This window comes from Pimephales promelas, chromosome 4, assembly GCF_988280905.1.
Source record: "Pimephales promelas chromosome 4, fPimPro1.hap1.1, whole genome shotgun sequence".
In the NCBI taxonomy this organism is placed as follows: domain Eukaryota; kingdom Metazoa; phylum Chordata; class Actinopteri; order Cypriniformes; family Leuciscidae; genus Pimephales; species Pimephales promelas.
In genome coordinates this window covers 6,664,956-6,685,031 of record NC_142772.1, presented here as the reverse complement: position 1 = coordinate 6,685,031, position 20,076 = coordinate 6,664,956, and the positions used below count along the sequence as shown (strand labels likewise).

The 20,076-nt window shown below is 39.4% G+C and overlaps 1 protein-coding gene across 2 annotated transcripts in view; it reads left to right on the top strand.

The window, feature by feature from the left end:
- The first annotated feature begins 3,332 nt into the window (after positions 1-3,332).
- The window catches only part of doc2b (double C2-like domains, beta), a 253,043-nt gene continuing 236,299 nt past the window's right edge, over positions 3,333-20,076 (top strand). Inside the window, exons 1-5 of one of the 2 annotated variants that reach the window (XM_039662029.2) lie at positions 3,333-3,840; positions 11,820-11,910; positions 12,087-12,230; positions 14,462-14,591; positions 19,707-19,793. In XM_039662029.2, coding sequence (XP_039517963.2) covers positions 11,834-11,910; positions 12,087-12,230; positions 14,462-14,591; positions 19,707-19,793 — 438 coding nt within the window. In that variant the 5' untranslated portion in view covers positions 3,333-3,840; positions 11,820-11,833. Of the gene's footprint in view, positions 3,841-7,404; positions 7,492-11,819; positions 11,911-12,086; positions 12,231-14,461; positions 14,592-19,706; positions 19,794-20,076 lie in introns of those variants that run through there. The other variant, XM_089129888.1, reaches the window with a different exon arrangement.

Here is a 20,076-nt window from a genome sequence, read left to right as displayed (position 1 = left end):
CTCTGGATCCTAAAGTTAAGCCAAAGGGTGTACAAACACACTGTAGGGTTACAAATGTATTAAAATCTAGATTTCCCATACCAAAGAAGTGTAGTAGTGTGAATTATTTTATCTAAGGTAAATGTCACAAACCTGTCCTGATCTTTCTATTGCAAGTTAAATTGATACCATCACTTTGTGTTTATTAGGTTACCACCACAAGGGCTGGAGAAAGAGGGGACTGTGTTATTCCTCTCAGAAAAAGTCAATTTAGATGCTCTGTATTTTCAGTGTTAGCCACAAGGGAATGGAACTCCATCAATAATTAGAAGACTGGATATACATATGGTTATTTTAAGTTTCATCTAAAGAAAAAAAATGTCAGTCTTGAAGCTTATTTGAAGAGTTCACAGATTCTATCATCATTATTTACTCCAAAGTCATATGCCTACCACTATTTTTACAGTGGGACACAGTTTTGGGATTGCCTGGTCCAACCAGACTCTCGTACATTTCATTTGTACAGAGAGTCGGGCCTCTATCGTTGAGAAACGTTTACTTCCTTGTAGGCGGGTTCTCTGTTAAAGTTCAAAACTATTGGATCTGCCTAGAGTCACCCAGGATCTCCCATAGCCAATCGCTAACGTGTGGTCGGCCGGAAACAACAAGTCCGAATGATCAGACTCACCAGCAATATACTGTAATTATACGCTATTACTTCACAGCCATTTATTGTAAAAATAAATGCAGTACATGTATGTGTTTTTACATATTTTACCTACAGTATATGTTATTACAATTCACAATACACTCTAAAATGTGTAATGTACACATTTTTGTAAAAACAACACACAGGAAATTACTACAGTAAAAACACAGGCAGTTATAGGCTGGTGAACATTTATTTTCAACGCATTCTCATCCTAGGGCGTCATGTAGGTGACGCTTTTGACATGGCACCCTTTAGCGTCAATAGCCTATAACATGCTTCGGTTATGAGTAGGTTTAGGTCTGGTGTAGTGTTAGGGTTAGACCACTATGAGGTGCCTTCTAGCCCATATGGTCCTTCTCAAAAAATTAATATATTGTGATAAAGTTCATTATTTTCCATAATGTAATGATAAAAATTAAACTTTCATATATTTTACATTCATTGCACACCAACTGAAATACTTCAGGTCTTTTATTGTTTTGGCATACAGCTCATGAAAACCCAAAATTCCTATCTCAAAAAATTGGCATATTTCATCCGACCAATAAAAGAAGTGTTTTTAATACAAAACAAAAGTCAAACTTAAAATAATTATGTTCAGTTATGCATTCAATACTTGGTTGGGAATCCTTTTGCAGAAATGACTGCTTCTATGCCGCATGGCATGGAGGCAATCAGCATGTGGCACTGCTGAGGTGTTATGGAGGCCCAGGATGCTTCGATAGCAGCCTTAAAGCAAAAAGCACCGTTTTTTTTAAATATGCTTATTCTCATTCTTTCCTACATTTAGATATGTGTGCAAATGCATTTTTGTCTCAGTGCATGCATTGTTTTAGTTTGACAGGGTCGGCGCTAGCTTAGCTTAGCACAATGAATGGAATCCTTTGTTGCCAGCTAGCATAGCAGCTAGCTAGACTTGATGTTCATTTTAGGGAGAACTATCCCTTTAACTGCAGTTTGTCTGTGGCCAGTGAGGATCCCAGGCAATTAAAGCCACAATATGTAATTTTTCTGCTTTAAAAATAGCAAAAATAACTGTATCTATGGTATATATTTATATTAGATGTGTACTTACATTATCCCGACAGTTTCCACCAACTTTAAAATACGGAGAAATTTATAGTTTAATTCGAAGACACGGGACGTTTCTTTATTTCAGTTTCGTCGCCCATCTATGGTGTCATAGAACCTTTGACTCCTATTTTCTCTAGCTTCCCGTGGAACCCGGCGAAACCCGCCAAACACAAAGGGGTACACTGGACTACCGCCAATAAAGCAAAGAAAATGACGAAGAAAAAAAAGTTGTACGTATTTTTATGTGTGCTTTATGTAGCGCTGTCCCCGGTGCTACTCGCGCGTCACAGAATGCATAAAGCGCTTCCCATTCACAGTAACCGGGTCGTCTTATTCAAATCAGCCAGCTGTTGCTGACAGCGAGCCGCGCACATTGCATACTCATATGAGTCAGGCTGCGAATGTAAGTTACGTGCCCGCTCCAGCGCGCTCATGCTTGCTAAATAAACGCCTCACATCCGGCGCCGCGCACTCACTATATTCCCTTTAGCCTTAGGCCCCGTCCACACTACTGCATTTTCGTTTAAAAACAGAGAATTAAAACGAATACGATCTCCGTCCACACCAGCGTTTTATGAAAACGCCTGAAAACGCGGATCACGTGACCATTCACCAACACTGGGCATACGCGTGCCGGTGTAAACAGTGATTGACGAATCAGGGAAGGACACGTCATGACTGATAACACCCAATCATAGAGCTGAGCGTCAGCCTCTGCGTCAGCGTTTCTGAAGTTCTCCGTTTTGTCTCGTCCACACTTAAACGCCCTCCGGAGATTCAAAACGCAAAACGACGCTGCAGCGTTTCTAAACTTCACCGTTTTAGGTCTTCGTTTTTCTCGTTTTAGTGTGGACGGGAGGTGCAAACGTAGCAAAAGGTCTCCGTTTTTAAACGAAAACGCAGTAGTGTGGACGGGGCCTTAGCACATAGTGGATGCATAACGCAAACCCAGTCAAACGTTTGACTGCAGTATCTTATGTGCCTTATAATCCGGTGCGCCCTATATACAGTATGAAAAATGTTCTAAATAGGTCATTCATTGAAGGGGCGTAATATAAATATATTCGTCTGTATTATAGTTATGGACCACGATTACGCTTTGCCTGCACGTTCTGGTGCTACAGCCAGCTCAGTAAAGCTCAAACGTACGGGTGAAAAATATGACCCGAGAAGGGTTTGGGACAGGAGAAGCATGACACAGGTAAACATTGGGGTTGCATTTAAAGCTTCTTGACAAGCTAAATCTACAGAGAGATGCCGTATATCCGTATATTTTGTGAAACGATGTCATGTCATGAGCTGAGCTGGTTGTCATTGACAGCGACAACAACTCCCGTGAGCCCAAGCTCTTTCCCGACGTCATCAAAGTACGTCTTTTGTTATTATTTTAAATGAGTGACCCCTGGTGGCCAAAAATTGCATGCTGTACGTTTAATTTAAATTCATGCTTGAAAAGTATTTGTATTTATTGTCAAAGGCACAGCGCTTAGTAACGTTAGCTAGCTATTAATCTGGCGTCTATATTTTGTTTACCACGGAAGAAAAATGACATAGGCTGTTGAAATTTGACTGGCTGACATAGGCTGTTGAAGTTGGTTTTATTGAGCAGGACAATCCGCTAAAATATTTTTTGGTTAACTTTAACATAAGTAAATAAAACAACAGTTCACCATACTTTCTTTCTCCTTGGAAACTGGCACGCGCCGCGTATGTTATGTGCGCGCGTTTGCCCGGGAGCAAGCACGTGGTCAGCTCTCCAACATCTGCTGTGCCTGTGGTAGGAACTGAAGCTGTGACCTCAGATTTTCCCCCTCACACTCTTTTTACAGAGTTGGAGATAAACTGTACTGTATGGCTCAAGTTCACAGCGGCCAACAAACCTCAAAGCACTCGCCCTCGCACATTTAACTTAACACCTCTTCACACTATTATCCACGGGATTTTCTGTGACACCTGCTACCTTTTTGGCTTTGCACGGCTTGGACCCTGCCGATGGGGGTTTGTTCCCTGAACAGAATTTGTGAGGAACACAAGTAACTTCTACCTGTTGTTTCTAATGAAAACACTTCTCAAAGGTAAGGCTCGTGTTTTTAATTTAGACCATCTGTTTGTTATCATTTATGTTGTTTGTTTGGGAATAAAACGCTTGTTTTTTAACAAAACCAATGTGACATTGTCAAATTCACGGTTTTGCAGATATTTTAAAGACGATTTGCAGGATTGCATTAGATAACAAACACGATATTAAACCACATGTGAGACCAAACAAATTATGCTAAAGTTTTTTTTTTTTCAAACTTCACTTTCTTTTCTGAGACTCTTTATCTAACCATCTGCTCTCAAGGTGATTTTAGTGTTTACACGTGTGACGTGAAGCTAGAGTTAATCACAATAACCGTGAACATGGTGACTAGAAAGTATATTTTATGTGCTTCAAAGCCCAACAAACTTATTTTGTGAAAGGGTTTAGTTTGAAAATTTAGTGCTTAAAGTAAATTACACATTATATTTTTATTTTATTTTTGGGCAATGCCATTCATACATTTACAAGAGTGGCTAAGTGTGCATGCAAATAGAGTTTTATTGGCTTATGTTTTTTTTTTATTGACTGAATTCCTGAAATAATTCGTACAAGCTAATTTAACCAAAATTAAAGGGTGCATCGGGTGGCACATTTACACCACAAATGTGTCAAAGAAGCTCTCCTGAAGTGGCAATTATGTGTCTTTACACACTCCGAGGTGGTTTAAATACATTAACACAGCTTTTTTACCTTCATATTGTTATACAAAGGCAGCTGAGGTAAGGCTGCTCACTCAGTGCCTGCTCAAGCTTCACTAAATTGTTCCTAAGCCTCTTGTAGAACAATATGCAGCTAAAATTGCTTTGTAAATGCATGTATACCACTTTTGATTCTGTGTACAAAATTGCTTCAAGCACTTCTGTGCCACCTTTGCGGTGTAAAATTACAAACGGACTAATTTGGTCTGGCTTTTATGCTGCATTGTGTCTTCACACAGAATTTTGAGCAGGCTAAACTCAAGATGCTTTGAGGGAGAATTTTATGTGATAAATGTTTTCTTTACACTGCAAAGGTGACACAGAAGCCAAATAAAGACTGCTCTGTGCCTGCTCTGAATTCAATGTAAAGCTGCATAAAAGTCAGAATGAATTATGCCTGCTCTGACCCATCTTAGCCCCTAAAATCAAAGCATACAGCCGTAATCACTGTATAAATGCATTCATTCTACCTCCGAGCAACATTATCACAATCTGTGTAAAGACACCTAAATGCCACTTCAGAAGTGCGTCTGTGCCACCTTTGCAATGTAAACTTGGCATCAGATTAAAGGGTTAGTTCACCCAAAAATGAAAATTAAGTCATTAATTACTCACCCCCATGCTGTACCAACCCCGTAAGACCTTCGTTCGTCTTCGGAACACAAATGAAGATATTTTTGATTAAATTTGAGAGCTGTCTCACTACCACATTGGCTGCCTAAGGGACTGCCTCTTGACGGCCCAGAAAGTCAATGAAGAAAATGTTTAAATATCCCAAGTGACTACCGTGGCTCAACTATATGTTTATCAAGCGACGCGAATACTTTTTGTGCGAAAAAACAAACAAAAATAACGAGTTTATTCGACTATTTCTTTTCTTCCTTGTTGGCCAGAACGAGAATTCCTTAGATTTCCACGACGCATGCGCGAGATTTGCGATCTGCTTACACCGCTTACACTACTTCAGATCGCAATTCTCGCGCATGCGTCGTGGAAATCTATAAGGAAGTCTCGTTCTGGCCTACATCTCGAATGGTTTATATGGCGGCTACAACTCAAGACACTTTATGAACTTTTATTGTGCACACACAATACTCATCCACAAACTAGGTAGTCTGAAAGCTACTTCTACGCTAGTCCGTTAGTTGGATTTGTAAACCTGCAATGTAAACACAAACACCAGAACTAACTGATAAAATTACACAATCATGTGATATTAATTTTTTATCTGAATTAATAGAATGATAGTTTATAGTCACTCACCGGCAAGGCGTACCAGTCCTGAACATCAACTAAATGAAATGAAACCTAAATGTGAGACACCTGCGCACTGTAACTAATTAAAGGAGTAGTTCACTTTTGAAAACTTTTGCTGATAATTTACTCTCCCCCATGTCATCCAAGATGTCCATGTCTTTCTTTCTTCAGTCAAAAAGAAATTAAGGTTTTTGATGAAAACATTCCAGCGTTTTTCTCCATAAAATGCACTTCAGTGGAAACCAAACGGTTCAAGGTCCAAAAGACACTTTCAGTACAAACTGCAAACTGTTCAAAGGGCTTTAAACGATTTCAGATGATGAATAAGGGTCATATCAAGCGAAACGATCGCTTGTTTAAAAAAAAAGTTTACGTTTACTCAAATGCTCGCCTTGCTCTGTTCTGCGATGCACGTTCGTGACTCTCCTGTTCGAACTCGTTCATCAAAATGAGTGAATCTTTTTCCAAGTCAATTCGTTTGTTTCGTCTGTTGAATGAACCCAATGACTTGGAAAAAGATTTGTTCGTTTTGATGAACGAGTTCGAGCAGGAGAGTCACAAACGTGCGTCACATTACATTTGAGCTTATAAAACTTAAACTTTGTTATTTATTAAATGAGCGATCGTTTCACTTGATAAGACACTTATTCATCATCTGGAATCGTTTAAAGCCCTTTAAAGCCCTAAACAGATTGCAGTTTGTACTGAAAGGGCCTTTGGGACCTTGAACCATTTGGTTCCCACTGAAGTCCATTATATGAAGAAAAATGCTGGAATGTTTTCATCAAAAACCTTAATTTCTTTTCGACCGAAGAAAGAATGACATGGTCATCTTGGATGACATGGGGGTGAGTAACTTATCAGCAAAAGTTTTTTTCAAAAGTGAACTACTCCTTTAAGCTTACACATACAAATAGTAAGGATACTAAAAACCTAGTAAGGATATAACGTATAACAAATAAACCTCATTTGGAATAAGTCAGTAAATGTACACACTTATTTTCTCAAATACCCCAGAACATAATATCAACATCCATCTCTTAATATGTGTTTTTATATATAACACTAGTTCTACCTGCCGGAAAGTTCTGCAGTCTAGCTTTTATCCGTCTTTACACAGAATTCTGAGCAGGCACAGTTAGAGCAGCCTTAACTCGGCTCTGTAGTTACTACGTAGCTAGCTGAGGGCATCAGGCACTTTTCATAATGTTTGTATGAGGTCTTTGCAACTGTTGATCTACCATGCGACTTAATTGCATCACCACCACTCATACTTTGTTTCCCACAAGAAGTTTTACAATATAGTTGTCCTTTAATATGCTATTCTAAACGATTTAGTGCCAGGCGAATGAGATTACTGTGATTTATATTGACTGATTTTTAAAGGCCAGGTCAATATTAAAGCCTTTAGCCTCTAGCACCTTGGTGGCCTGTCTCCGCTTGGCTTCATCGCCGTCACTCTTTTGTTTCTTTATTCAATCACTGTAATCAGTGGAGCAGCAGGATGTTTTGGATGAAATGTGCTCTGGTCATGTGACCTGACCCATTGCAAGAGACGCAGCGAACCTGATCTGAGATCAGTGTTATCAGGAGTTTCTTCCTCCTCGGCTGCCTTGTTTCCTCTACTCTCATTTTCTTAAGCTGAGACAAAGCCCGCAGTAACGCCACTTTGTCTGACCTCTTTTAAGGTAAACACACTTTCTTGACTGTCTGTGCCTGTTTTCTATCAGCATTTGAGTGGATTGGACTTGAATAGATACCTGAATGTTGACATCTTCAAAAAAAGGGGCCTTGCCTTGAGTCAGAGATCTATAGTTAATGTAATAGTTTAGGTGTGTGTGTTTTCTTTGATATCCTACTGGATATCAGTCAGCGATTTTCTACAACATGTAACTTGGTTGTTATAAGAAAAGGGCTTGATATCTCTTCTCCTTCAAGGAAATACCTGAGTTTGCAGCTTTCAAGGTTTCTCTCTCTGGAATTACAGGTGTTGGTTTGAGAGGCAACGCAATACTGTGAAGTGTTCTAGTGTAACAAAAGTAGTTTTTGGAGCTGTTTTCATTGTGCCTGAGGCCTGTGTGTGCAGCAGAGCCAAATAAAGTGCAGTTCTCCTCATGGAAAAGTAAACAGACTTGCCCTGGTTAACCGTAAAGGGGTAGATTGTATCTTTCTCTGTGTGTATATGTGTGTTAGAAAGGAAGGGAATGAGAGAATGTCAGGTAGATGCTTTAACTGAAAGTTTATGAATCACAGTGAAAGTTAACTGAAAGGTTATGACACAGAACAGTGTCAACAGTAAATTATGTCCCCATCATTTGCCTGTGTTTTAAGGCATCTTAATAATAAGAATAATTATACATTTTAAATAACTTTATAAATAATTTGATTTCAATGGAATATTTTTATTGTGGGGATTGTTTCCGTAACGCAACTATTTATTTAAGGCGAGACACGGCAGGCAAAAACAATTTTTTATTTTTTTTTCACTGGTCGATTTTGGGCTATTTGTATTCAATAACATGTCGTCTTTCAGACTTGTGCTGAAAAAAAGTCCAAAAATACACATTTAGGTCTTTATTTTACTACACTTTGTCAGTTTTCGTGTGTAGATTTCGCATAAATTCCTCAAAAGTTGGCATTCTAAATCATCCCGCTGCTCAGTGATCACAATCCACACACTGTTAGAAAGCTCTCTCTCTCTCTCTCCTCTTCAATGCTGTTGGATCCAAATATGGTCATTTCCTGTTTATCAGCAACCAATAATGAAAGTAAAATGGGCCATTTAACTTGTAATGCGCAATTCCATAAAAATCTTTAAAGGCCGTTTTCTCAAAATGAGTTTTTTCTCACACTTCTAGTGACGATTTTCCACTTCTGTAGCACCTACATAAACCAAACTTTACAGCCGTATTCCTAACTAACTACATTGTGAAGGTTTGTTCAGAGGGATTTGTTGCTATTGTCACCACTCGACTTCTTTGGACTTTCTGTTTGTTTGGATTTGCCACGTGTGTTCCCGTCTGAGTTTCCCGCCACCAGTTTGTATCCATGGACACTGATCACTTCCCTCACAGCTGCCTGTCATTTTGTAATCATATTCACTGCGTATTTAAGGCTATGTTTACACGGAAAACGATTCTGAAGAGAAAACGCAAAAGTGGCGTTGCATCATCACTTTTTATTCTGCGTTTAGTAGAAATCTGCGTGCAAATGGTGACGCAAAAGTGTGTGAAATTCAATGTAGTATGCACTTCAGGTGGCTAGGAGTGCATACTACAACAACACCAAGTCCACGCGCCTGCGTACAACCTTCACTGTCAAGCAGACTTTTGCATTTTTTTACCGTTTACACAGGAATGCGGCAGTGGAGCGTTTTTAAGATTTCCACTCTGGAGGGTGGTTTCACTTTTTTGCGTTTTTAATCCTCAAAAACGCTATCGCCGTGTAAACGAAAGGCACATCTGATAAAATATTTTTACGTTTTCACCCGCGAGCGTTCTTGTGTAAACAGGGCCTAAGTTCCTGGCTGTCTTCACTTCACTGTTTGGTGTTTGTTTAACACGCTGTCGCACCTGTTATCCTGTTCCTGAGTTTTGGTATATTAAAGAAAGAATTATTTCTACTTTGATCTCTGTCATCCTTCCTACGACCTGTGACAAAATACCGGACATAAATCAAGATGGATTGTGAGTATCGTCCTCACTCAGAAGAGCCAGGATTTTTTGTTCTTGCACTCACCACCCCCCTCGACGACAAAACCCTGAAGACTCTGTTCTGGATCGGGGCTACCTTCCGCCAGCGTATCGACCTCCCAGACACCTCAAACCTGAATTGGAAGGTATCTGTAGAGTGTTGCAGCCCGATCCAGAACACAGCCAGACCCAGAGCCCGGATTACCACCCTCGACCGCAGAGATCCCGTGCGTGCCCCCCGCAGACGGAGAGCTACCACCCGCCGCAACGCGTCAGCCCGAGACGAAGAGGACAGAGCTGACCCTTGCCCCGGAGGAGGAGCTCCAACAGGAGTCTGACCAGGGATGTGAGCCCACAACATCTGCGGACGAGGAGACCAGATCTATGGGACAAGAGGACTGGCTGATGAACTTCAGTGACGAAGCTACATTTCCTGCCCTATCCCACCCGTCATCTACTTCTTCGTCATCTTCCGATTTGTCCAGTGACTGTATCTGCCTTGTTTTCTGTCAGTTCAATACCATTGTGACACCCATCTCAGTCAGTCCTCCAGCCCCGCCGCTGCTGGATGTGCGCAGCCCTGCACCATCTCCGAGGAGCCTCCCTGACATCGAGCTGCAGGTTAGCCCACCATCCACAGCGCCTGTGCATGAGGATCTTATGGCTTCACCTCCAGCCTCGGTCCTCTGCACTCCATCTCGGCCTATCGACCTGCCGGCTCCGTCTTGGCTCCTCCCACCAGAGTCCCTCGAAACATCGGCTGCAGCGGGTTCCCTCGTCCTGCCGTCTCTCTGGTGTCCCTTCCCTTCGGTGTCACCTCTGTCCTCCCTCACTCCACCTCTGCCTCTTCTCTCAGGCACTCTGGCTCCATTTCCAGTACTCGTTGCCGAAATGTTGCCGGGGTCGCCTATTTCCACAACGTCGTTGGAGTCCACTGGCTCTCTGTCTCCGCCGAGAGATCCTGCCGCCGAGTCTCCGTCGGTCATCCCCCAGCTACCGTCAGTCTCCTTGCCATATGGTCACTTTCCTCCATCTACTCTGCCGTGGGCTGTCGGTACTGGAAGGCTCTGGGTCCGCGCCACCGGGCCATCTCCATCAAGGCCGTCAGGGAATCGTCGTCCCTTGACCACCCTGTGACTCAAGCCTGTCTCCTGCACTTCATCATCGTTTCGTCCACCACCAGAACCTCCTCCGGTGCCAACTCTGTCATTTTGTTACGGCGCGAGTATGCGCCTTGCCGGAGGGGGGGCGATACATCACCACTCGGCTTCTTTGGACTTTCTGTTTGTTTGGATTTGCTACATGTGTTCCCCGTCGAGTTTCCCACCACCAGTTTGTATCCATGGACACTGATCACTTCCCTCACAGCTGCCTGTCATTTTGTAATCATCTTCACTGCGTATTTAAGTTCCTGCCTGTCTTCACTTCACTGTCCAGTATTGTTTTGTTTAACACGCTGTCGCACCTGTTATCCTGTTCCTGAGTTTTGGTATATTAAAGAAAGTGTTATTTCTACATTGATGATCTCCGTCATCCTTCCTACGACCCGTGACGGATATATCATTCTTGGCCTGATTTATGACGTTTTATGCCTTAAAAATAGGGCGGAAATCTATTTTTTAAGGCTATTTTCTGATTTACAGGGTAACAAAAGGAGATATTCATAATCCCGTCTGAAAATGTCTTTTCATTGAATATATCAACAAAATGCATACATAATTTTGAACCATTTGTTTGTTTTTTTCAATGGTCAGATTCGTCACTTCAAAATATATGCAAATTAGCACATATTTAATTCGATATAGCCTGATTAGCATATTTAAACATAAAATTACAGAAAACTTTCAATAAATTTTTTTTCCTCCTATTTATGCGAGTAATCAACTGGCAAAGTTTTATGGTGACATCTGTAAGTTCAAATTTTATCCTATTCACCTGCTGTGTCTCGCTTTAACTTGCATGCAACTCATCAATTATTTCTTAAATGTAAATAATGGACAATATTATTCCATTTGGGGACTCTTATGTTAGACAGACACCACAATATGTCTTCGTGTTTGGTTTCCGAAACTCATTTGGCAGGTGTTGTGAGATGAATAATCCCAATAATTGAGCCACGTCCTCCCACTTTTACATACTTAAATGTAAGCTCTATCACAACAAACAGACAATACCTGTCAAAGCCAATGAACAGCTGTGATGTCTAAGGTGAATGCTATTTTGTTCACCTATATATATCCTGACAATTACATTCTCAAACCTATTACTCTATAAAATACCTGATTGTTTTATGATTTTAGACTTGTCATTCTGCTCTATTACAGCTCTACAGTGAAACATGACAGACACTATGTTTGGCAGTGAGAATGAGCAGTGGGTTTGTCCCAATGACAGACAACTAACGCTTAGAGCAAAGTAAGTGATTTTTTTTTTAATTCTGTTGTGCAAATTTCAGCATGTCATTTGACAAACCACCCAATGTAATGTGTGTTGAAATAGACAATTCTTTTCAATGTGTCATGTTTGCATTATAAACCATATTGCATTATAATAAAATTAATTTCTTGTGTGTGTGACTGGATTCCACCCAGGTTACATACAGGCTGGTCTATCCACACATTCCAGTCAGAGAGACAGAGGAAAGCTCAGACAATTCAGAAAACCGAGCTAGATATCATCATGAGTGTCATCCACCGCGCTGAGCAGCTCGAGCTCATTGAGCAACACCGGATTGGGTGAGACTTTATCACTCTGCATCACATTTGTGCTTTTTCATGCATCGTTCTGCCTTGCCACACGATGTCCCGTCAGATGTTTGATGTTAATTCTGAATTTAAAGGATTAAAATTTTTAATGGCTCAAAAAACAATAATTGATATTGTCAGGTTGGCTTAAAGGAGCATTTCACCCATTTCAACATTAATCTTTATTGGAAGTGGATCATATATGTAGTCGAAATGTATAATAATTTTTAAATTTGGTGCCCTCTTGACCGAGAAAAGACATAGAAAAGAGAAATAACCGAAGGGTGCATTTGTGTGAAAGACTACAACACCCACAATGCACCGCATTGCACAGCTCCACAAGCCACACCCACTAATCCGGAACTGCGTGCACATCAGAGAAATCATTCTTTCGTCAACAAGGCTAACGTTAGCTGCCACCAGAGTTTGAAATTCATTTCACGCAAAATTTCTAGTTAGTTGGCTTTGGCGAGCAGGACAAGGGATGTGAGAGCGGCGCGAGACGACGGCGCGAGCCCAGTGGCGTGAGTGATAATGAAAGACAGAGACGCACCGACCGGTCTTGTATCTCTCATGGAGGAGCGGGAGCATAAACGGCAGATTGAGAGAGAAACAGGCCTGATTTTAAGTTGTGTGTGGACAATTAGTCATACAATAATACGTCAATGAGGGGCTGTTGGCTTATACTTTAAATGTTCGCCGATTTCCGCCTCCTATTGTATTTATTTGTAAATATGGTGTATTACTGCATGATACTTAGATGATGTTCAGTCACTTCAACTTGGATGGTTCACATCACAACACAAACGTGTGCTCGTCTGATTCAGAGATTTCGTCCAGGAGAAATATGCACATGCATACATGCACAGCAGTACGCCTCAGCTCGAGCCAGTCCGGGCTCCTTGACCGCGACAGGCAGCCGCCTCCTGTACCTCCATCAGCCTCAGCTGCTCTTCACTATATTGTGGCTCGTAAAGATAGCCACGAACATCAGGTTCGAGCAGCAGAATTTCAAAATCCTCTTCTTCAATATCATGTTTAGTTTCTTCCATTATTATCATGCTTACTATCTTCACAGCGCTTGTTAGCTTAACTTCCAAAAACAAGATGGCGGATATTAATTTCAGTTTCTGCAAGTGAAACCCACTGATCTGTAATAGGCCTATAGGGGGAGTGGGTCCCACACCCTTGAATAATATTGAACTAATGTTTGTAGACTCTAGACTTTTCAATGAAATGTGACTCCCTGCTTATTATGACGCAAAATGACGATTTTTACGTCATAATAAGCAGGAAGCAAAACACTTAAATCCTTATTTCTCCCATCTCAGGGGAAAATAAGGGAATAAACCATGACCATTCAAAAATATTCCCTAATTGATTATAAACAAGATTTATGCTTCATGTTTCAAAAAGTTTGTTTAATAAACAAACGCCATCGCACACCTGTAGGTAATAAGTGTGTAGGAAAGGAAGACCAAGAATGGACGAGAATCTACAATTAGAAACTCCCGCACACTATAAGAACTTGCAAATAAAACTTTAATTTAGCGGCAACGTTTCGGTCTTATGACCTTCTTCAGCATGAGACCTGTTGAAGGTCAATGTTGATCAATGTTTTTGAAAGACGTCACTTAAAACATTAAAGCAGTACAATATTGTGAACTAGTATTGCAATTTAAAATAACTTTTCTATATGAATACAATTTAAAATTAATTTTTTTATTGTGAATGTAAAGCTTATTTTTTTAGCAGCCATTACTTTAGTCTTCCTTCAGAAATCATTCTAATAATAATAATAATCATTTTTATTCATATAGCGCCCATAAAAAGCCCAGGGTTGCTTTACAAAGATAGGTTAGAGGAACAGAACCAAATAAATATCCATAACAAAGCACAATAATACCAAGTGTTGAAGAGTAAAATAAAGAGGTTACTTTCAAAGTTAGGTTAAGGATACAAACAGGACCTTAGGAATGCAAACAAATAGAGGAATACAAACAAATAACGTACAATTTACAGACTGAAAGCTGAAGAATAATATTCAGAGACTACTAAAACAGAATACAGCATAGGGGGTCTCAGGGACTCCAAATAATTAGGATATTAGTCTTAAAGAACCAAAAGATTTCACAGTGACAGCAGGTGTACACCTTAATTTGATAAGTAAAGATATATCAGTTATGTTCTTTTAAATCAAGATGTGTGTGTGTGTGTTTCAGGGTTCTAGTGGAGCGGCTGGAGAACATGAGGAGGTCTGCAGTAGGAAACGGCCTTTCACAGTGTCTGCTGTGTGGAGAGGTGTTTGGTCTGCTGGGCTCTTCGTCCGTCCTCTGTTTGGACTGCTGCATGGTACAAACTTGTCTAAATGTTCTGTCTTGTTCTCTACCACTCACACTCACTGCTTAGTCATTTGCAGTAACTATCTTTGGGCTCATGCAGTGATTCTGAGACACCACATAGTGTCAGTAGAGAGCTGTATATTCAAGGATGGTCTGAAAGTAATCTGTGCATACAGGACATTTGTATTCTGTGCATAGTACATGTGTATACTGTAGGGTAACATGGGGGAAGATGCCCCCTTTAAGAACAAATGTGGATCTACTTTTAAACTAACATATTTAGATATATATATTATACTTATTTAGACAGTTTAGCATGTGCAGGATGATGATGCATCAGCAAATGTGTTATTATAGAAACTTTTGCTTATTTAGTTGTTATAGCACAAAATGTAAAATATTAAAGGGTTAGAAGACCCCCCCCCCATAAAACTTTACACTATTTTTGATAAAATTATTAATATATATATATATATATATATATATATATATATATATTTTTTTTTTTTAATATTATTTTTTCAAGTGTCATTTAATGTAAAATACTAAATACACTATTCTAAGTACAATTTTCTTTGGAAAATAATTGAAAAACCAATAATTGAATCGCAGTAAAAGTGGTTAATCTGAAAGTAAATATTATTGTATGACTTGTATACAGGCATATTTTCAATTGAAGATATGTCATAATAGTAACACAGTGAAATCAAATTTATTGGTTATAATAAAAGTGAAGATGTCTAAAATCTACATCTAATTCATGTAAATATTAAATAATAATCCCATTAATTACTGCATTAAATATATACTGCATTAAAAAAGAGCATGCATCATGTGTTCCCTCAGGAGTTTATTATGGGTTTTAAGTATTGTGGTTTTGAATTTCTGATTAGATTTAAAGGGTTACTCTACTTTTTTTTGGAAATAAGCTCATTTTACAACTCCCCCAGAGTTAAACAGTTGAGTTTTTACAGTTTTCGAAAGTATTCAGACGATTTTCTGATATTTAGAAGAATATCAGTAACCAGACAGTTTCTGGTCTCATTGACTTCCATAGTATATTTCTTTCCTACTATGGAAGTCAATGAGACCAGACACTGTCTGGTCACTAATGTTCTTCTAAATATCAGAAAATCATCTGAATGGATTCGAAAACGGTAAAACCCAAATGTTTAACCCTGAGGGAGTTATTTTGCCTATTTCCCCCAAAAATAGGCCTATTATTTTTATGCCTATTTTTTTTTTTTTGGAAATATAGCCTATTTCCAAAAAAAGTGGTGTATCCCTTTAAGATCTGTGCTCAGGGCAGACCGGGATGAAGCATGTTATTTTTATTAGTCGAAAGGGTTTATCTGTACAATATTCCTTCTTTAAACATACTTATTCTTTTAAAATGCTGCATGCCTTTAGATTTCAGTGCACCATTTGAACTTCACCAATTTAGAAAAGCCATCAAGCCACAAGAGGGTAGTGTGTAACTTATAAACAACAGTTTACTGTCATTGCACATTTTGGCATCAGACAGATACTTTCCACTGAACTTCGGGATTACAGTTTGTAGTTTACTTCGAGACAGACACACTGTGTGACTTGACACAGGACTAAGGAGTGCTAAAGTCCTTAACAGCAGGTCTGTGCCAGTGAGGAGAGAGCATCTGTTACAGGGAGCCTGAGCTCACATCACTCCTGCTCTCTCATGACCTGTGATCATTCTCAACAGCTGCTGTTTCGAAACCTCACTGGAATAACAGCGGAGGGGAAATTAATGAATTGATCATTATTGGTATTAGATCATGCCTCTGTGTGCAGTCATTATATTACAATCTGTGCAATAGGTGTGTGTTGATCATATACCATATGGATCTGATGCTGGGTTATTGCTGAAATAAGATTTGTGGTGAACATGTGCAGCATCACAGCCTTCTATGGTCATTAGAGTGGCTTTTAGCAAGTTGTGATTTGGATGGTTGCTAGGCTGTTACTACTGTAGGCTGATTATCAGCAGTTTTGTGGTCTGTGGTCTTAAAAATCATAACTTTTTGCTTTAAAAAGTGTCATTCCACTAAGAGCTGCATGTTTTGAAGTATCATTCATCTCTGAAGTACAAATTGTCGAGTTACATGCTGAAATATAATAGAAACAAACCGTGAGTATGAGATGCACAATTTATCTGTTTTCAGCTCATATTAAAGATTTTTTTTCTTATTATCTGTATTGATTGATATTGAATATTTAATTGTGCACGCATGCTCTCAGTTGAATTATTTTTACATTTAGATTAGGCTACCTTTGCTGTCATCTAACACTCCCTTGCCTTTAATCTATAAACACTAATTATTTAATTACTGGCACTGTTAAGTGCAATCTCAAAATGAATATCCAGTTTTATCCATTTTAATGGATATATATTATAATGATTTAAAAAAAATCATTTTAAATAAGTTTTTTTTAACGATTTTGGATTGGATTTTGTATTATCAGCCAATTTATGCCATACAAAATAATCATCAGCCTATCAGCTTCTTAAAGCTGGCATGAAACAGTTGTTTTAGTCTTGTTTTCCCTGCTGTGACGTATATCCGAGTGAAACCCCTTTTTGAACAAGAAAAAATGTAGGCCGGGAATTGATTTTGTCCAATCGGAATTGATCAGACGTTTTGCCATTGGTCGATCTCATGTGAGTGACATGTTGTCCCGCCCTCGTGCCAGTAAACGCATCAGAGAAGAGAAGATGTCCCTGCAAGGAGGAGGTGAAGTTATTTTGATTGAAGATCAAATAAAATCGAAATAAAAAAGGCAAGTTAACTTTGAACTCGTAAACAAAACTAAGACTGGGAAATATTTAGGGATAATATTAAGTTGAAATATAGCAATCAACATTTGAAGTGGATCAAAACCTTTCATTAAAGTCATACATGAATTGTGAACAATACCTGTCCGAGGCCAGCTCTTGGCCCAAGCTGAGGAAACAGTCGTCGGTGGAATGTTTGTTATTTCCAGAGAAAATAAAATTAACCCATTGTTTTTCTAGAGGCTCGGATGAAACAAATAAAAAATACTTTTGTGTTCATTTGTACATCCGAACACTGATCAAATGCCATGCTTCGGCTGTGCAGTTCTGCCTGTCATTGAACTGGCATAAGGCTGGCATATGCAAATGTTTGGAGTTGTACATATTAATGATCCCGACTGTTGCGTCACAGTCGGTATTATGTGGAGATTCGCCTGTTTTTCAGGAGTGTTTTTCCAAAAACGAGAATTAAGTAATAAGGATTCACTGTATGTCATGTCCATGTACTGAACTCTTGTTATTTAACTATGGCAAAATAAATTAAATTTCACATTCTAGGGCACCTTTAAGAAATGCAGGCTGTAGTCAGGTTTTTTTTTTTCATTTACAGAGCCTGGAGCTGTCACAGAGTGAAGTGCGATTTCTCAAGACACCCAATTCAGTGATATCTGTCAGGCAGTAGGGACATTTTATGCATGGTTTTAAACCGCTTACAGCAGCTTTAAAGATGGCTCTCGCTCACAGAGGGATCTTTAGAAGTATTTAACGAAAATTGAACAGATTTTTTTCTCTTTGTTCCTCCCTCGCTCAGTCTCTCAAAGCAATTTTAGGATATAGAAGTTCTGCTGAAACTAAATTACTTGCACTTCAATCTAGTGTTTGTCTTCTATTACATAAAGCCTGATTAAAGGTTCTTTCTCTTTTCTTATCACTACGGCGTATCACAGCCCTCAACTTCAAATTGATTCTTAAAAACCAAGCCGTCAGAGTCTACACTAATATCTCCCACTGTAATTTAATTTTAGTGTGGAGGGGGACGATGCTTCTCACAATCTGGGCAATTGCAGGGTGGACATGTTTTTACTTCCACTTATTAAATTTCATTTCCAATTATCGTGCAGGTAAACTTGGCGAATCAAATGCAATCTTAAAAACAACTGGTAAAGGGTTAGATCACCCCAAATTGAAAATTCTGTCAGTATTTACTCACCATCGCGTTGTTCCAACCCCGTAAGACTTTCGTTTATCTTCGGAACACAAATTAAGATATTTTTGATTAAATCTGAGAGCTGGATCACTCCTCCATAGGCTTCTTAAGGGATCGAAACTGGCCGGCCCAAAAGTTATGGAAGACATCGTTAAAATAGTCAGAGCGACTACAGTGGCTCAATCTTCAGTTTATCAAGCGACGAGAACTTTTTGTGTGCAAAAAAACAAACAAAAATAATGACTTTATTCAACTATTCATTTCCTTCTCTGTTGGCCTCGAGATTTCACGTAGTGGAACTGCGCAACGCTTCTAGGTTGTACGTCACACGCATCACACACATGACCAGCGTCGGCCAATAGTGAGCCTACGTGTGACGTACAACACAGAACTGTTGCGTGAATTCGTGAAGCCCACAGAGAAGGAAATTAATAGTAATACATTGACACCGTCCTCCCCCTCCATACGTATTTTGAGCAGTAGGATGGTGTTTATAATATTGCAAAAAATAAATAAACATTGTAATTAATCAGTATTTTTTACTCTTATTACTTGGGTATATTAATAATCAAGTTCTATTGAAAGTAAAATTGAAAAGGAGTACTTGATACTTTTTCTAGAGTAATATGTTTGGGTATCTGTTCTTTTACTCAAGCACTTGATTTGTGTGCTTCATCCACCACTCTCTCAAAAAAAGAAAAGAAAAAAGTATTTTAATAGGGACCCAAATAGTCATTAGGAGAATCACACCGGGATGGGAAGCGGTAGCTGGCGTGCAAGATGGGTGGTTAAAATTGGGATGTGCAAATAACGTGTCTGAGACCTTGTTTCAAACAAAGGTTAATAAAAGCAGTCTAAATCTAGCACTGTGCTGGTACCAAAAGCAGTGGCAACTCTTCTCTATAATCATTGAGGCTGGAGCTTCACTGCACTCAGACATTGCTAACAATAACCTTTTCACTTCACTCCAAACACAGTCCGTTACCTAGTGCCCCTTTCTACTAGTGACAGTAGCCATTTTTTGCCATAAAAAAAGAAGTTCTTAAAATAACGTACTCTTATTTTACAATAGTTATCAGGTTGTGTTTGTTTGACCTGTTCTATACCTATGCATGTTTGTGTTGCAGAAGGTGTGCACCAAATGCGGAATCGAGACACCAGGCAGTCAAAAAAGGGCTCAATGGCTTTGCAAGATCTGCAGTGAACAGAGAGAGGTACTGTACTACAAATGTTTTCACTTCTTCATTTTAAATGACCCCATTTCTTTAGAAGAACTAGTTGTTCAGATGTTAGAAGTTGGGTTAAGAATACCAATAATAGATTGAAATATTCCAAGACATTTAATTTCTGTACCGGTAAACAACACCGCTTACATTCTGCCGACGTTCTGACCATCTAAAGCATAGGCAGACAAAACTGGGATGTTCTTGTGAAAATCTCAAAGTTTGAAGGGCTTTCCTGGTTGCATTGCAACTCTGGAGTCTAGGTGCACAGGTT